The sequence below is a fragment of the Octopus sinensis genome, linkage group LG3 (assembly GCF_006345805.1).
Source record: "Octopus sinensis linkage group LG3, ASM634580v1, whole genome shotgun sequence".
Lineage (NCBI taxonomy): Eukaryota > Metazoa > Mollusca > Cephalopoda > Octopoda > Octopodidae > Octopus > Octopus sinensis.
The window spans coordinates 121,202,654-121,220,484 of NC_042999.1; the positions used below are offsets into that span (position 1 = coordinate 121,202,654).

Below are 17,831 nucleotides of genomic sequence, written 5' to 3' on the forward strand. Positions count from 1 at the left end.
TTGAAAATGTGGGAAATGCCAGCATGGGAAAGGTAAATGAGTACTGGCAGTATCATCTGTACAGGAGTATGTCTGATTGTAAATAAGTAGATACCAGTCATTAATACTTTGACAGAATCCAATGATTGACAGAACCACTCACTGAGGTACACACGATTTGACAGTGCATGGTATACTGGAGCAGTCCAAGCAAAAACTTGTTTAATAATATTTTACATATGCTTATACATAAAACTGAAGAGTAATAAAGTTTCTGGAATGCAGTATAAGAAATGCAACAAAAGAGAAACTAAATCTCACAAGTAAAATATACAATTAATAAATTTACAATAATCAAATAGCTACCCACCTCATTGAGACCTTGTGCTACTTTTTTCATTTGTTCTTCACAAATACCTTTTGTTTGATTAGCTACTGCATGCTGACGTTCCAACTCTGACTGCAAATAAACCTTCATTGCAGTCATTTCTAGCTTTGTTAGGCTGGCTTTGACAATAGATAGTTGATCGTATTGACTCAGGAAGCTCAGGGGATCTCTAATAAAATTCAGGAAATGAATTATTGTCAGTAATAAACAGAAACAAACCTATTTAATATATTGAAGGAATTTTTATTAAGATTTAAAGAAATGACAACAGAAATGTACATCTGTTCATGTGTGTATCAATATCCATATTTTCTTTCTTAAGCTAAACTCCCACAGAAAAATATGCATGGTTGAATTGAGCACATTAAAAAATATTTGCAGTAAACAGAAGTTCATATATATATATATATATATATATATATATATATATATATATATATATATACTAGGGATATACAAGAAAAATCAATAGAAGACAGAGATATCAAAATAGATTATAGTACAGAGTATTAATAGGCAAAAAAAACTAATGTTTTACAACATTATTACAGTAAATATTTACTTCAAAGAAGTCAGTAATATTTCAAACCATACTGCTAAAATATTCTATATAATAATATTGCTATAATTTCATAAAAGGTAAATAAACTTAGTTTGATAGCAGGATTAATACACTTACAACAACATTGGTGTTAATATGAAAATAGTCTAAGTTACAATATGAAATAAAAAATTAAATTACAGTAGATGAGGTTATTCTTGGTAACAGATAAAGGAATATATCCATTCCAGAGAGAGAAAAATGGAAATTATGAAGGTAACAAAATAAAAATATCATACAATATGTGTAAATAAGGGAAACCAATAGGCTGATATCGTGAATATATAAATTGACAACAGTTCACATATGTATATAGCTAAAATAGAAATGTTTCAAGTAACTTAAATTACACTACACAGACAAGAATTATTGCATTATCCTATAAAAAACATAATGATAATTTTTCAGATTTGAAAATAATACCCTATAGCTTATGTGCACATCAGATATAGAATGGTTTACTTCTAGAATTATATATTTTCAGCCAAAAGAAACTTAACAACCTAAAATCAGCTCTTGCAAAAATGAAATTAAGGAGAGAGTCTAGCATAGATAAAATGAGATAAGGAGACACATCAGTTCGAAGCAAATTGAGCAAAGAAATATGTTTTAATGAAGTAGATGAGAGAAAATATGATCTGGTTTTTCTTTAGTATGTGCATTTCTATGTGCGTAAAACAGAATGAGGTTTGTGTATGTGGGTGTATGTCTGCATAAACACATGAGCAAGATCTATGTGTAAGAAGAACAGAAAGAGTGATCTGCTGTGTGAGTAAATGTGAGTTGTGTACTTGAATTTAAAAGCTGCTTACAAGAAGAATATAGAAATAACACATGAACTATGACAATACTTATTAGTTTATATAATTAATATATGTAATTAGATAAAATGAGTTATTTTTGAGAAAGTGGTTAAACTATATGAAGACATTTTACTAGATTAGCAAATTACATCAAAGAGATAAAATCTGAAATATGATTGCAATAACTATGATAATTAAATTTAACAAATTAACACATTAAGTATAATCTAAAAGCTTTGATATTTTATAATATATGAGTGAAAAAGGGTTTACCAGATGAGGAACAAGTTTAATTAGAAGATGGAGTATTAATGATATATCTCATAAGCATTGTTCTTTACTTTAAAAAATGCGTGAAATTATAACACTACAAAGTATGAATTCACTTGAAATCATAGTATTCAGGAAGCTACTATTTGTATGAACATTTTTAGTAATATATTAGTAGTCAAAAATTTCTTATGAATGAAAATATATTGCAAAATTGAAATGTTAGCATAAAAAAAAAATCTGGTGATAGCAAAATTATATCAGAACAGATATTAAGTTCAATTAAATAATAAACATTGAAGATAAAGCTCAATTAAACAGTAAACAATGAAGTAAAACCCAATGGTATGGAGTGCAGAAAGAACTCATTCGTATTCTGTCAAAAATATAGAAATACTTCAAAATATGCATAATCAGACATGGTCTAAGATGAAATAACAAAATAGATCAAATACTTTAATAACTGTTACGCAAGAGATTTTTAAATCTTCAAAGAAATAAAATAAAACAAATACCATCTTATGCTTATGTGCATCCACACACACAAGAATGTAATAGACTCCATGAAAGGTCATTTTGAAAGGAAAGCGGATATTAGCTAATAGTCAACTTAGTGGACTGACAACATTTTAAAAATGTTTGATTTATCTAACAGAAATAGACAAGTGAATTGACATCTCTAAATTTTAAGTGATCATGTGAACTGATAAAAGAAAAGAAGAGACAAAGGAGAAAATGACAAGGATATATGGAAAATATAAAAATACAAATCTGCACAATATATCTAAGAAACAGAAATTAATAAAAATATTGAAATACTTCTGTATTTTTTTAATTAAATAATTTTAAATATTAAATACATGGACATAGACAATGCACACAAATGTCTAGAAAGTGAGTGCTAGGTCTAACATCTTTGGTAAAATGAATATCTTTCTATGTTCTACTTTACTCTATCCATTCAGTCAAGTATTAAATCAAACTCTAGGGGTGTGAGAGTCACCACTTCATTGCTTTAACATGCTAGATAATTTCTGTATTCTGGTGGAAGGTTTTTTGAAAGTGGAAGGTCTTTCATATAGAGTGCTCACAATAATGTTGTTACTTAACAACCAATGCTATTCATTCTTGACAATATTATGAACTGCCTTTAAGCTAATCACAGCCAGCAAACCTATCTATTCATTAATCTTCTTTTAATATACATTATGATTTCAAGGAAATAGTCTTAGGAAAATATAACTAATAATTCAGCATCACAGTTTCAATGTGAAAAGCTCTTCAATTCATTCGAAAATTGCATGCTCTAGTACTTTTTTCCAACCAGACTTTAAAACATGATTTATCTGTGCATATCACATCAATATTAAATCTATTTTTAGACTGTCAGAAAGGAACATAGAATTTGTTATCTGTCTTTTCAAAGTCATAAGTTGAAAAATCTGACATTATCTCTTATTTTTACCATTTATCTATTGAATTCTTAAAGTTATATTGCCTGTCACATCTTCTCTAAGTTGTATTTTTAAAACAATGCTAAAAATATTGGCAACTAAAAATTGCAAATGAAGAAAAAAATTATGTTTGCAGATATTTTTAATGCAAATGAATTAGCAGAAAAGGCTAAATACAGAATTACAAGAATTTTAAAAAGCACATTTCCATGTACTTTAGGTTATAGTGAAAAAGAACAGAAACAATTACATAAAATATGCAATTTACAACACAAAACTTATGGCTGAAATACATAAAAAAAAAACAAGCTGTTAATGAGTTCTTGACTTTTAATGAAATCCAGTATTTAATTTTATCATTTATTTATATATGTATATTCAATAAAGATGCTGTATTAGATGAATTAGATATGACTTACTTGTTAATGGCATATATAATAACCATGAATGATGTAAGAGTAACCAATGTGGAGTAGAAGATTTGACATGAGAAGTAGATGACAGATACCATCAGATGACGTTGGTTGAACAAGGAAACCTCATTTGCATCTATACAACCTTTTCAAAAGAGAGTTAACATTTAAGAATAAGCAAAAAAAAAAAAAAAATCAAAAACATAACATTTTCAGTAGGTACAAAATATGTTTGGTGCATTTTGATTTAATATTTTCCTGTTAAGTACTAATAATTTAAAGGTTATATAAAGCAATTATGCAAGACATAGAAAGTAATCACCTATCAAATACTTAGAAATATTTACGATATTTAATTAGATAAATAATCAGAAGTAATAGTAAAATATTCAATACACATTTGTTTAATGCCTGTATGTATTTAGGTATATATGATGGTATTTATACATGTCTGTGCATATATATTATGAAATTTATCAAAAGTTATGATTTTAAGGATAGCTAACTAAGATGACAAGTGATAAATCTAACATGGAAAAGTATGCATTAAACTGTTAGAATATATAAAATTCATTCAATGATTGTGAATCTATTCTAAAGAAATACATTTTTAGATAGTGTAAATGCAAAAGTGCAAATTTTCTCTTTCATTTGCTTAGATATGATTTCAGCAAATATAAAGATTTTTGGGAAATACTTATTATGGATAAGTTTGCTAATAGTGCAAGAGTAATTTAGAATATAGGTTGATGACTAAAGGTAAATCTATGCTAAATCATTTCATGGGTTGTAATCACTTACGACAAGATCCAAATCTTTGGTAGTAGTTGTAAAAACAATAGCTGCCATCTTTAAAGTGAAAAATCAGATATCTTGTTCAGTAAATAAATTTCATTTTATTCTCATACAAATTAATTTTTCATATATAATTATTAGACTGCAAAAATTTATATTTCTTGAGAAAATTTATCAATGATAATTTTCCGTTTCATTAACTCTTGGGTTAATGAATGTAACAGTTAAAATATTTATATGCAATGCAAAGACAGTATATATACAGCATAGTTCCTTCATGAAAATACCAATATATTTTGGAAAGTCTCATTAAATTTTACATTTCAATATTTTCAAATTCAGTTTCTCCAACTAGAATATGTAAATTTCTGAAAATTCATGGATTTACAACTAAATCTGGAATCAGGTGCTAAAGAATTTAGGTAAAATATATTAAGCTTTTAGCTGAGGAATCAGTAAAAATTTCCAGTTATCCATTCTAAAATAAAAGAATAATCTAATAAAAGCACTCAACTTTGAATAAAGGGAAAATTGCAGCAGATTCATGTATTGTAATGCAAAAGTTCTTAATTCAAAAACTGATATTTTTCTTGACCAAATTTTCACTTCATATACTTTTTAGTACTTTACACAAAATATCAATATTTTAAACATATTTTGGATCTATTAAACTAAAGAATATCATTTTTGCAACACAAAAGCTAATATACTTAGAAACCATTTAAGTAATTACAAGTACAAATGGTTTGAAAATCATTAACAATCCCAACATTCATTAGAATGTTTCTGAGTTTAATCACTTACATTCTTTTACTCTGTTCTTTTTCTTTCACTTGTTTTAGTCATTTGACTGTGGCCATGCTGGAGCACCACCTTCAGGGGTTTTAGTCGAACAAATCAACCCCAGGACTTATTCTTTGTAAGCCTAGTACTTATTCTATTGATCTTTGACAAACTGCTAAGTTACAGGGACATAAGCACACTAACAATGGTTGTCAAGAGATGGTGGTGGAGACAAACAGACACAGACACACACACCCTTATATATAATATTACAATTAATAAGAGGAATGACCACTAAAATGGATTCCTATACGCTAGAGATAGATGTGAAATTGCCTTATCTATCTTTGTGGTAAGGTAATTTGACATCTATCTCTAGCACGTGGTCATTTCTCTTATTAATTGTAATATAATTTTTAAACCTTTGGATTTTTTTTTTTGAATATGCTAGACCACTGATTTAAATTGATGTCAATTGATTGTTATCAATTTCTACAGTCATTTTAATTTATATATATATATGTAGATATATGGTTAATCCAAACAAGAAAGCACAAAAAAACACAACAATGCGAGGACATGGAACAAATATAGTATTACTGGATGCTCAGGAAAGAAGGAAAGAAGGAGGGTTTAACGTTTCGAGCGGTGCTCTTCGTCGGAAACATAGGAGAAGGAAAGATCCAGAGAAGGGAAGACAGAGCCAAAAAATCGCCAACGGTACACACGCGGTCACATTTTGAATATATATATGCCAAGTGACTTGAAAATTATTCCTTGAGTTCAATCTACATATAGTAATATTTTTTTTAAAAACATGAATTCTTTCATCTCTATTTTTTTGATAATTTTAATAATGAAATACAATTGGAAGATTGCTTAAATGAACATATGCTTATGATGTAACAATGTTTCAGAATGCACAATTTAATAAATTAGAAATATGACAATGTGATATATCTTATGATCATTTTGCTCTTGAGTAATGGAAATGAATATCCTAAGTAGTATCTATTTCTCTTTTGTTCCATAGAATTCATGGACTAATTGTTTAAATGTTGACTAAATGTGCAACAAATTATTTTGGAAACCCTTACAGAAATTACAGATGAAACTAGTCTATAAGGCCACAAAAATGTACAATATGTGCATCATGGAAAAGCTTCACAGAATTTATCAAACTAAAACTAAATCAAAGGTTTTGGATACATTTTAATTTATTGATATTCTGGTAAATTCTCTTGAAAGAACTTTAAAAGTTTATGATAAAAGATTTCCAATCACATAATACTGTTTACTGTACTGGTTGATTTATTTCTTTTTCTTTCCACTGATGATACCTAATCTCCACAAAAAATGCTTGTGAAACAAATTTATGTATAGCTAAAATCTTCAGTTACCACACACACAAAACTGTTAGAACTTTTCTTAAATGATAAAAATCAAATTCTTAATCTAATTTCTACTAGAAAAATACGACTATGTCAAATGCCTTGCTCTATTAGTAATTTATGTGTACATATAATACAGCTAATTTTTTCAAGTGTCTTGAGGAAAAACTTTTAAATATACAACACCTGTTTACATATTGAGAGAAAGATCACTACTATATTTTACAGGAGTTACTTGAAAGAAAGATTTAATTATAGATAATTAACACTTTACATCACATCAGTTAACTGTTGTCAGCTGTACAGATATTAGCTAACAATGCATGGTTTGGCCAATTCACATGTATTTGCTGTAGGGGAAGGTATGTTCAGTTTTAAAAGGGGTTGGCCTACCATATGGAGTGGTCAAAACCCACTTCACAACACTGGTTGATTGGTATGACCATGCCAAACGAGACAGATTTCTTTATATTCTCAGAGAGTTATGAAATTAAACAAATGAAAAAGTTCAAAAATCAACTGTAAGCTAGAGCATCCTTACTTGAATATCTATTAGTGAAAGCTGAAATCTTAAGGTTCAAACATCATCAAATCTTTCAAAGAAAATCTTGTTACAGTGAATATCAAAGAAATACAAAATATAGAAACATCAGAATAAGGTTTACAAGTAACTGCTTCATAATATGTATTATGTAATGATATTTTTAAAATATCCTCAATATCAAGTCATGTAAATATACAAAACAAGTTTGCTTTCAATATTATAGCAAAAATAACTGCTCATTATGGATATCAAAGGTATTTGAAATAGTAAGCAACTAAAATCTCAAAAAATCATTTCTGGTTGGAATTATTTATGTGTTTTAATGAGAATAATTTAGGATAAATGCAAAATCTTTAATAATTTAAAAGCACACTGGCAGGAAAAATAGTTATTGGTATCATAAAAAATAGTTATATTTCATATTTTAAAAGGTATATTTTTCATAGGCCTTTGATGTATACATTTCTTAACCTTTACTTTTGCATACAGTCTATGAATAATTTTACGCAGCAAGTTTTATATAAGTTTTAAATTAATAAATTTATAGATAACAAACTCATAGCTATTCATAGAGTAGCACAGATTAAAAACTGAAAATCTAATTTTACTTAATGGCTTGTGTTGAAATATATTTCATATATTTCACTTTAATCATTTAGGATTCAGTATAAAAATTGTAAATGCACAGATTCAAATGATTCTAAAGTCTAGTAATGTAGGTTTTACACATATAAATAATTGTTTCATGAATAATCCAGACTATACTCTTACAATCAGAGTTTAAATACCTAAAGCAATATGGCAGTCCATCAAATACTATATGTCTTATACTAAATTCTTCAAATCAGTTGTATTTATAGACACACAAAAACAAAATTATATATTTCAAATTCTATATTTCTGAGACTCAATATCACTATAATTAAACATTGATTTATGCAAACTCTCAGTCAGAGCTTAGCATTCATAAAACACTGCATCAATAATTTCTTGTATTGTTGTCAGGTGACATCACACACTGAACACTTCTCCTTTCTCTAAATCCAGCACTCTCTAATTATGCCTCAACAAATTATTGATTTATAGTTCAATGAGATATTTCAGAGTTTTCTTTCCAAACAGGCAGCCAAAGTTAAGAAATAATTTTTATCAAAATATCAGATGAATGTGATATGTAGAGAAAATTATTGAACATAATGCAGTTTTAAATCCATTAACCAAAACTTTAATTTAAGGTGTTTAAAATATGTAAGTCAATGCTCACTGACCTTGTCTTGCAACAATCCCAAAACCAGCGACAGACAAGAGAATTATTATAGCACCACAAATGGAAGCAATGAATGGAATGAAAAAACTTCCACTGCTTGAAAAGAAAGGATTTTTCTTGTCATATCCGTCTTCATCAACAACTATAAAAAATGCAAAAAGTAATAGATAAACAAAATACATGTGACTGTGTGTGTGTATATATATATATATATATATATATATATATATATATATGCATAGGCAAAGACATAGTAAGAGTGGTTACCTGTATAACTGATGGCATGCCTGAGAGAGCCACCACAAATAACAGTAGCCCTAAGAGAGCTCCCTGATGTACTCTTCTCACTATTGTTCTCTTGCATAAGGCTCCATTGGTTGCTACAGACTGGCTTCTGTCTTTTGAGCCATGTAACAACTCCCCCAATTTTCCAACTGTGCTAAGTCCTTGTAGCTTGTGACATATCATCCTGTGATCAGCATTATCAAAGGCCATTACAAAATCGAAATATGTCACATCTACATTTGAGCAATTCATAAGTTGTTTCAGTTACCAGTAATGATCCTGCAGAAACTGTGTAAGGCAGTTTCTTCCAGAGAGGAAGCCCCATTTGGAGTCAGGGAGTGAGCCATTATCTTCTATGAAAGTAATCAGCTTCCTTCTGACAATTTGTTCAATGCCTTTGTTGACAAGTGAGGTTAGAGAGACAAGCCTATAATTTTTAGCATCTGGTCTACTTCTTTCTCCTTTAATTTTCACTTGCAAGGAAGCTATGGATGATGATCTGCAGTAGTCTTGCTAGAAAGCTAGAATTCATTTTTACTGTCATCATCATTTAACGTCGGCCTTCCATGCTGTCTTCTAATGACATACAAACTTATCTTATTTCTCACTTACAATATATATTGTGTATATTCAATGGAGAAAGATTATGCATAGGTGACAACATTTATATTAAAATCCCAGTTAAGTTGAAGGTAAAACAACATACTTTATCAAACTGCACACCAGAATTAAATTTACATAGCTCAAAGGTCATGCATAGGAAATTATCAAAATCTTTTATAAGGACTGAAAAAATAATTCTAGTGAGCTGGTAGAAAAAACATAAAGCATTAAAAAATTTAATGTTAATACATTACCTGGTGCTTCTTCTTCAGATGTTATTGGTTGTTTCTCGGGTGGGTCTTGGGGAGGCCTGTGAATAGTAAGATGATATGTGACATTTGCATCCCTGACGGAAGCCGTGAATGCTTTTTCCACATTTGCTGCATCTGAAGTTGGTATACTGAACGTCAACTGGAAATGGGGTGGACATTCCACTAGTAAATCATATTGGAACAATGGCTGGTCGTAATATGTTGTGTCAGTGAGATTCACAGAAAAGAATCCTGTAAAAGGATAAAAAGAATATATGTATATATATAAATTAGTATAAAACTAAATTAATTTCACATACAGACACCCACACAAATATATGAAAACACCTTATCTCTCATTCATAAGCTGTTTCCAAAGGTCATAGTCGTCAGCCTATTGAAATATCTTGATGACCAGCAACTGAGGGAGCATGCAAGTTTCTGTAAAAACTACAGTACAATAGATCACATATGAACTCTAACAAAGCTTATAAAAATAGTAAAAATATACAAGCTGCCTCTATGCATCACTTTCATCAATAATGGAAAAGTTTCCAAAAACATTGAGATGAACATGGTGAAATCTCTAAAACTGCAAGGAGTTCAGTTGCAATGCATCTAAGTGCTCAAGAATGCAAAATCTACATTTTTATGAAATACTTACCAGGGCAAGCTTCAAGACTTCCCTCAAGCATAACCACCCATCTTGAAGAGGAATGCTGAATGGAACCAGATAGGGAATCATGTTTAATTCTTCCGTAAGAAGCAACCCACTGCAGCAAAGACATCGTACGTGGAACACGGAATATAGCCTTAGGAGTGACACTGTTATTTACAATCATGTATGTGTTATCCCGGATATGGGATGTTAGAACATCAGTCATTTCAATATATGGTTCATCCTTTTCGGATACCATCATCAACTTCTCCAGGATGTCGTGACTACAATTCTGCAAAGCTGTAATATATATATCATAATAGTAATTGTAGAACATCTTCATCCAAATAATCGTTAATATCTATAATTTCTATTCTACACAGAAATATTTAATTTTTAGCATTGTAGTAGTAATAGTCATTTCTACAATAGGTACAAGGATAGTTGATAACATCGACCCCAGTACTTGACTAGTACTTAATTTATCAACCCCGAAATGATTGAAAACAAAGTCAACCTTGGCAGAATTTGATCTCAAAATGTAGGGACAGACGAAATGCCACTGAGCATTCTGCTAATGATTCTGCCAGCTCACTGCCTGTAGTAGTAATAATAAAGTGAAATATCTCTCTAACTCTTCACACAGGATAATTGTGCTGTAGTGTAAATTTATTTCTGTAGCCTCAGATTATAATGAGTTGCCAGCTATCTTCAGTAAAACCTACAGAATCAAAACTTATAAAATCTGAGCATCAGTTGTGTCAATCATTAACTAAATATTATTTTCTCAAGGTATATGAAGCCATCAACTGTAGAGCTTTTATATGTCAAATATTTATCGTTGAAAGGCATTCTATCCTTATGAATCACATCTTTTCTAGTAAAATTTTATTCAAGACTACACTTTCCAGTATTTCCATCTGCTTTTAAGATTGAAGAGTAAAACTGAGCTTTGGTTGCTATTTTAACAGGTCAAGAGATTGTTTATGGATTGATTTATTGGAGAAGCATTTATTCAACAGTGGCGCACAGGCCTTATATTAGATCCATCAAGGATCATACCACTTTGCCTGGTCACTAAAATATACTTAAAATAGTGATAAATAATACTTCACAAAACTAACTCCAGAGATTGAAACCTAGAATATCTTGGATGCTGAATCATGAATATCCTTAAGTACTCAGATGTCTACTTTGTAATAGTAGAATTCATTGATATAATTAAAGAAATGCAACAATAACACTATGATTCAATGTTGTTTTTAAAATCATTTGTCACAGATTGTAGTTGATTAAAAAGATAAATGTATTTAGATAAATTCTAACCATATTTTTTTACAAAATACTAAACATTATACCTCCTCCCCAAATTTGCAGTATCAAATGATATTTTTAAACATTAACAATTATAAGCAAATAATAATGATGATGATGATGATAATTACCCCAGTTCTGCAGGCTAACTCCAAACACTTCTTGTGGATGGATAAATAATTTATCACCTTGTACCACAGAACCAGCCAGATTATGGCCAGATTTACGATGCAATCCAGACTTTAGGCTTTTTGTTGTTTGGTCCATGGCAACTATATCAGGCATCTTCTCAAGGCCAGAACTGATATCTATCTGAAGAAATTTATATCTGAAAAAATATATTTATATATATAAATAAAGACACGAAAAAATATTGTGTGTCTCATGCATTTACATTTCAGGAATAAACTTGCTTTAAATTAACAAGAAAAATTGTAATAATTAGTTTTTGAAGAGAAAGTAGAGTTGTGTAAGACACTTGTCTGATGGATAATAAGGACGGTTTCTATCACTGACTGCAAAATAAGAATATGTCATCACAATAATTTCCCATCATACATCAAAAGGAAAAGCAATTGATTTACATTAAGCTACTAATCATTTATTCCATTAACTGATAAAAACAGACTACACAGCAACATAAAAAAAGCCATAATGATATATTTTGTTCCTGAGAGAGTCTATAAACTACCTTCAATAACACTTGAGACACTACACTTCTCCATAAGTATATCAGACACTGTTCCACTAGAAATATGTTTGTTAAATCATTAGAAATATAATGTAGACACAAAGTAATGAGCTACAGCATTATTTACATTCATTTAAATCATTTTATATCAATAGAATGTTAAAATAAACATACACAATGTTGTTCATTGAACCATCTCTAAGCCACTCGGGTTTTGCTCCAATCTGGAAAGTTTCCTTGTATAAAAGTCTTTCGTCATACATAATGGCAAAGTCCACTTCCAGAAGCGTCCTCTGAGCAGTTGGGTGTACATGACAATACATAGTTTCCTTAAACATAGGTTTTAAAATAAATTCAAGAACACTACCTTTTAGGCATCTGAAAGTAAAACAAAATTCAAAAAACTATAGAAAACTGAAGCAGAAAAACTTCTTATCAAAGTAATAGAATTCACAATAAAATAATACACACTAATATTGTTTATTAGCTTCAAAATAAAAGTTTATTTCTTTATTTTATGTATTTCAAGATACTGCTTTTTTTTAAAACTTGTGTTAATCACTATGTACATTAATCAATGTAAACTACAGTAGGAATCATTTAATTCTTCTTTGTAATTTACATGAAAAAGTAGATGAATAAATCTAAGTATTTAAAATTATATTATATTATCAATAATTAACTTAGATAATTATAAATGATAATGAATTATTGAAATAATGCTAATCATTTTGGAGGATAAAATAGGTTTTGGTTTGGAAGTAAAAGATTTAGTATTTGACTGTTATAGATTAACGGTTGGTGTACAAAGTCAGAGTTTTATGAGCATCCACAGTGTTTGCAAGAGTTTTAGAAATGTGCTGTTTCTGAGAAGAGAAGGTTTAGGGCTGTGTATGTTATAACTATGTATTGGTTCTGTTAAATAACTATCTCATAGCTGAGAGATGAAATACGACAAGTAGATAGAATGATGTCAAACTAGCCATGCAGCCCTCAGTAAAGGGATCTCTGGAAACCTTATAATGATATTGATAGGGTAAGAAATTCAAGTGGATAAAGTTTTATGTGAACATATGTTTGTGTGTATTCATAAAACTTTATCCACTATATATATATATATATATATATATGCATGTGTGTGTGTGTGTTCATAGAAAACATTATTCCACTATCTATATCTACACACACACACACACACATATCACATGACTGACCAGACTATCAGATGTTGTTACACATTGCTAGTCACAATGTGCTTTGCATCATTTTAGCTTTTGAAAGACACCTACCTACTGGCTAAGTAAGCAGGCCAACATTCCCCACTGACTGAAAGGGGAACTGAAGCAATATGAAATGAAGTCTTTTGCTCAAGACCATAATGCACCACTCAGTCTAGGAACTGAACCCACAATCTAGTGATCATGAGTGCAACACCCTAACCACTAGGCTATGCACCTGCACCTTATATCTTCTAATTGAAGCAACTTGTCCATTTTAGTTAATTTCCCTTGCACATTTAATTAATTTTTTCTCTTTAATTAATCCACTAAAGCAATGGACTACCAACCAAATGTCCAGGCTAATATTTTGTCATTTCTAGTATCCAAATATAATATTTAAATCCAACAGCCAAGTTTACTTAGCTGTTAATTAGGTACCAGATGTGAGCATAAACTATAGTTGTAAACACTGGAAGGACTGAATAAATGACAGTATATTGTTTTAGCTTTGTTACTCCTCCTGTAAGTTGGAGAGAGAAAATTATATCAAGCTGATCTGCTTTGGATAATCACAAGACGGTTTCCTGTGATTCCTTTAAAATCTAGTATATTATGAGACTCACCATAACTATACATGAAATATTTTTTTCATTCTTTTATCCATATTGAAAAAGCATTACGGTTACATTGTTATTTAAAATGCTGATACTTTACGTTAATAATAGAAGAATAAGTTTTATTGCTGACTGCACTTAGATATGCTAAATAATCATCCATTACATATATTTAAAGATTTATTGATGTAAGTAATATTTTGCCTGAAGTTAAAATACAATGCATGAAGGATTGCATGTTTTACCAATAAGTATTTGTTAGTCGATAATTATATTAAGATCCATTTATGTAACAAAGCTTTTGTTCATTAAACATTAGACAAAATGTAACATTTCTGATATCTGACAATGTCATTACTATTTAAATACAAATATAATGTAAAGATCTAAGCAGCAAAGTTCAGAAAATAAAGTAGATTATCAGTTTATGTATACAAACGATTTCTAGCAAGCTTAACATTTAACATGTCTTTTCAAACAAGTTTTGATAAACTCGAGATAATTTAGGGTTCAGGTACTTCTTGGATACTTTTTCACCCTTTTAAGTCTTTTAATGTAAACTCTTAATGTATCCAAATGTACATTTTATTAATTAAGCGGAAAATTTAAATTTACCCTCAAGCTACTTAAAAACAAAAATAATTTCTACAATTAAATATAAGCTTTTCATTACTTAAAATAATCATTTTGCTTAAGACAGGATTTCTATAAACTACCATACAAATGCCTGTTGATTGTATTCTACATGTAACAAATAGATAAATTATTTTGCTTCTCTAAATTTAGAAATTGATTTTATTGATTTAGAAATAAGTGACTGAAATAATTGTAGCCAGTAGACTTTTTCATTTAAGCATGTACATTACCAGGTGTATAAATATATATTATATAAAAGGTGTAACAATATATTCAAATAAAATTTCTACATGAGAATTCAAAAATTAAAAAAAAAAAAAATTACAAGTTAACATCGCACATTTTTTCTAACTTTGTTTTTACAACAAATCAACCAAAAGCAACATTTGTTTATAAATTACTAAATATCTTATTGAGATAATTTCTTTTCTTCCACCCAAAGAAAGAAAAGCAAAAGCAATACCTACTTTCAATTTTCCCTCACAAATCTCATAATTCTATATTTTAATCTGATTTTCAGAAATAATAGAGTCCTATTATTATTATTTTTTTTTGTCTTTCTTTTTGTTACCTTTATTAGACAGAGATCAAATATACAATTTTTACAATAGAGAAGAATCAATTCAGGCTTTCAGGTCAATGAACATATAAAAAGTACTTGCATCTTAGGTCGGCAAGGGCTGCTGTAATACCGGTCACATATAGATGAACACTTTGTATGTAAACAACAGGTATAGCAAACCCTGAGACGAGGGGACCAGCCATTGTCAGCTTCATCCCCTAGTACTTTACAATCATCTTTTTGAATGGGAGGTTGCCAAGCACAGAGTTTTGTGCAATTTTCACAGGCCATATTCATTTTTTCACACCTACAGAAAATAAAATGTATACAAATTAATTATACAGATACATACATATATACTATATATGAGTGTGTTGATTGCAATTCTGAAAATATTCATCATAACATATATCATAACACTTCAAAAGAAACAAAATATCATTTGTAGAAAATAGTTTGTAATATATGATAATACTTACAAAATAGAAGAGTAAAAATATAAAATAGCCAGTAACTACAATTTACTCACAATATTGCTTCTCATTTACTCCAGAAAGAAAAATATTTTACTTTATGTAAAGAAATGTAATGTAAAGAAAACTATGTAACAATTTGTTTATTAAAAATATAAAAGTTGACCGAGTAAAAGAAAAGGCAGTATGTAAAAAGAAATGACTAACATTTGTAACTATTTACAGTTTTTCAAAAAGTCTGCCATTTAAAGGGATCATATTTTCAAATAATTATCTATTACAATAACTATTTTCAACAAATATAATTCATTACATCTAAATATCAGATTTATGCATAAAAGTTAATTATTAACAAGAAATTTGATTGCTTGGCTCTATCATTATTTGTTATATTTTCAGAAATAAACTGGATAATTCCAAAATTTTAAATGTTGGCAAATATTAAAATATTGAGTTATTTTATGTTTTTATCAATAATAATGAAATTATACACAGCTTGTCTATTTTGTTTATAATTTCCGTTAAACTGTATAATTGTCCTTGAGTGTTATACATATATATATGTATGTATATACATATATTATATATATATACATATATGTATATATATATATATATATATTATATATATGTGTATATATATATATATATATATATATATATATATATATATATATGTTTATATATGTATATATATATACATGTGCATATATATATATATATATGTGTGTGTGTGTGTGTGTGTGTATGTATGTGTGTGTATATATATATATATATATATATACACATATAAGAATATGAACTATGTAAATTGTAAAAAAAAAGGCCTTAATATGTGAATGAAAATATTAAATATATATTCATTATCTCCAGGTTCATAAAGTGTTAAAATTAATTATAAACATAGTTATAGAAGTTTACATTATGCAATAATATAAAATGATATTTGTTTGTAATAACGAGGAATAGAAATCAAGTTGGTGCTTTTATGTATGTAATTTAACATAATTCTAAAGAAAAATGTTTTGAGCTGCAGCAGCTAATATAAAATAATAATTCTTAAATGCAAAACTAAATAAAACATAAACTACTAAGGATTCAATGATGCATTATTTCAAATAAAGATTTGAAGTAAAATATATGAAGTAAAGATATAAATAATTTGTAGGATGCAGAATGAAGCTCAACTAGTATGTGAATTTAAAACTTTCCACTGATATTTTAAAAAATACTAATGGAAAGCATATGATGAGTAAATTTTCACTGATATAACTACTGTAATGTAAACACTTTAATGTAAATATAAATTTGAAAACTTTTTACAATATTCAGTTAAATTTAATGCATTTTCATTTTTGAGCAAGAAAATATTTTAATCTATATATACACTATGAAAAATAAGATAAATCCTAGCATTGGGATAATTCCAGTAAACCTTTAATTTTATACTGTGAATTCACTAAGTAACATGCTATTCTGTATTGCAAATAGGATGAAACAAATAAAAGCTAATAATGAAATCATAACAGAATTTGCTAAAATTTCAGATATATTAAGTGATATAAAATATCAAAATGTAAAACATTGAAAAATTGTATCTCAGATAAAAGACACTAAAGTGCTCATCATGTAATGATGCCACAAAAACAAAGATGAGTACAAATCCCCAATAAACATTTAAAAGGACTTTTTGAATTGTTACCCCGAAAGCTTAAAATTTATAATTGAATAATAATAATCATGGAAAACAAGTATAACATATAATAATTTAAATTAATATAGTTTGAGATAAGTAAAAAAAAAATAATTGTTATGGTGTCAATAATAGTAAAATTC

At 28.5% G+C, this 17,831-nt stretch overlaps 1 protein-coding gene across 6 annotated transcripts in view; it reads right to left on the bottom strand.

The window, feature by feature from the left end:
• LOC115209612 overlaps window positions 1-17,831 on the bottom strand; it is a 278,107-nt gene that overhangs the window by 20,739 nt on the left and 239,537 nt on the right. For all 6 annotated transcript variants that reach the window (XM_036501249.1, XM_036501248.1, XM_036501246.1 and 3 more), the window contains 8 exons: window positions 15,623-15,829; window positions 12,665-12,868; window positions 11,931-12,127; window positions 10,492-10,785; window positions 9,831-10,079; window positions 8,690-8,830; window positions 3,915-4,053; window positions 350-536 (listed from right to left, as the gene is read on the bottom strand). In XM_036501249.1, the coding sequence (XP_036357142.1) occupies window positions 350-536; window positions 3,915-4,053; window positions 8,690-8,830; window positions 9,831-10,079; window positions 10,492-10,785; window positions 11,931-12,127; window positions 12,665-12,868; window positions 15,623-15,829 (1,618 nt within the window). The remainder of the gene's footprint in view (window positions 1-349; window positions 537-3,914; window positions 4,054-8,689; window positions 8,831-9,830; window positions 10,080-10,491; window positions 10,786-11,930; window positions 12,128-12,664; window positions 12,869-15,622; window positions 15,830-17,831) is intronic.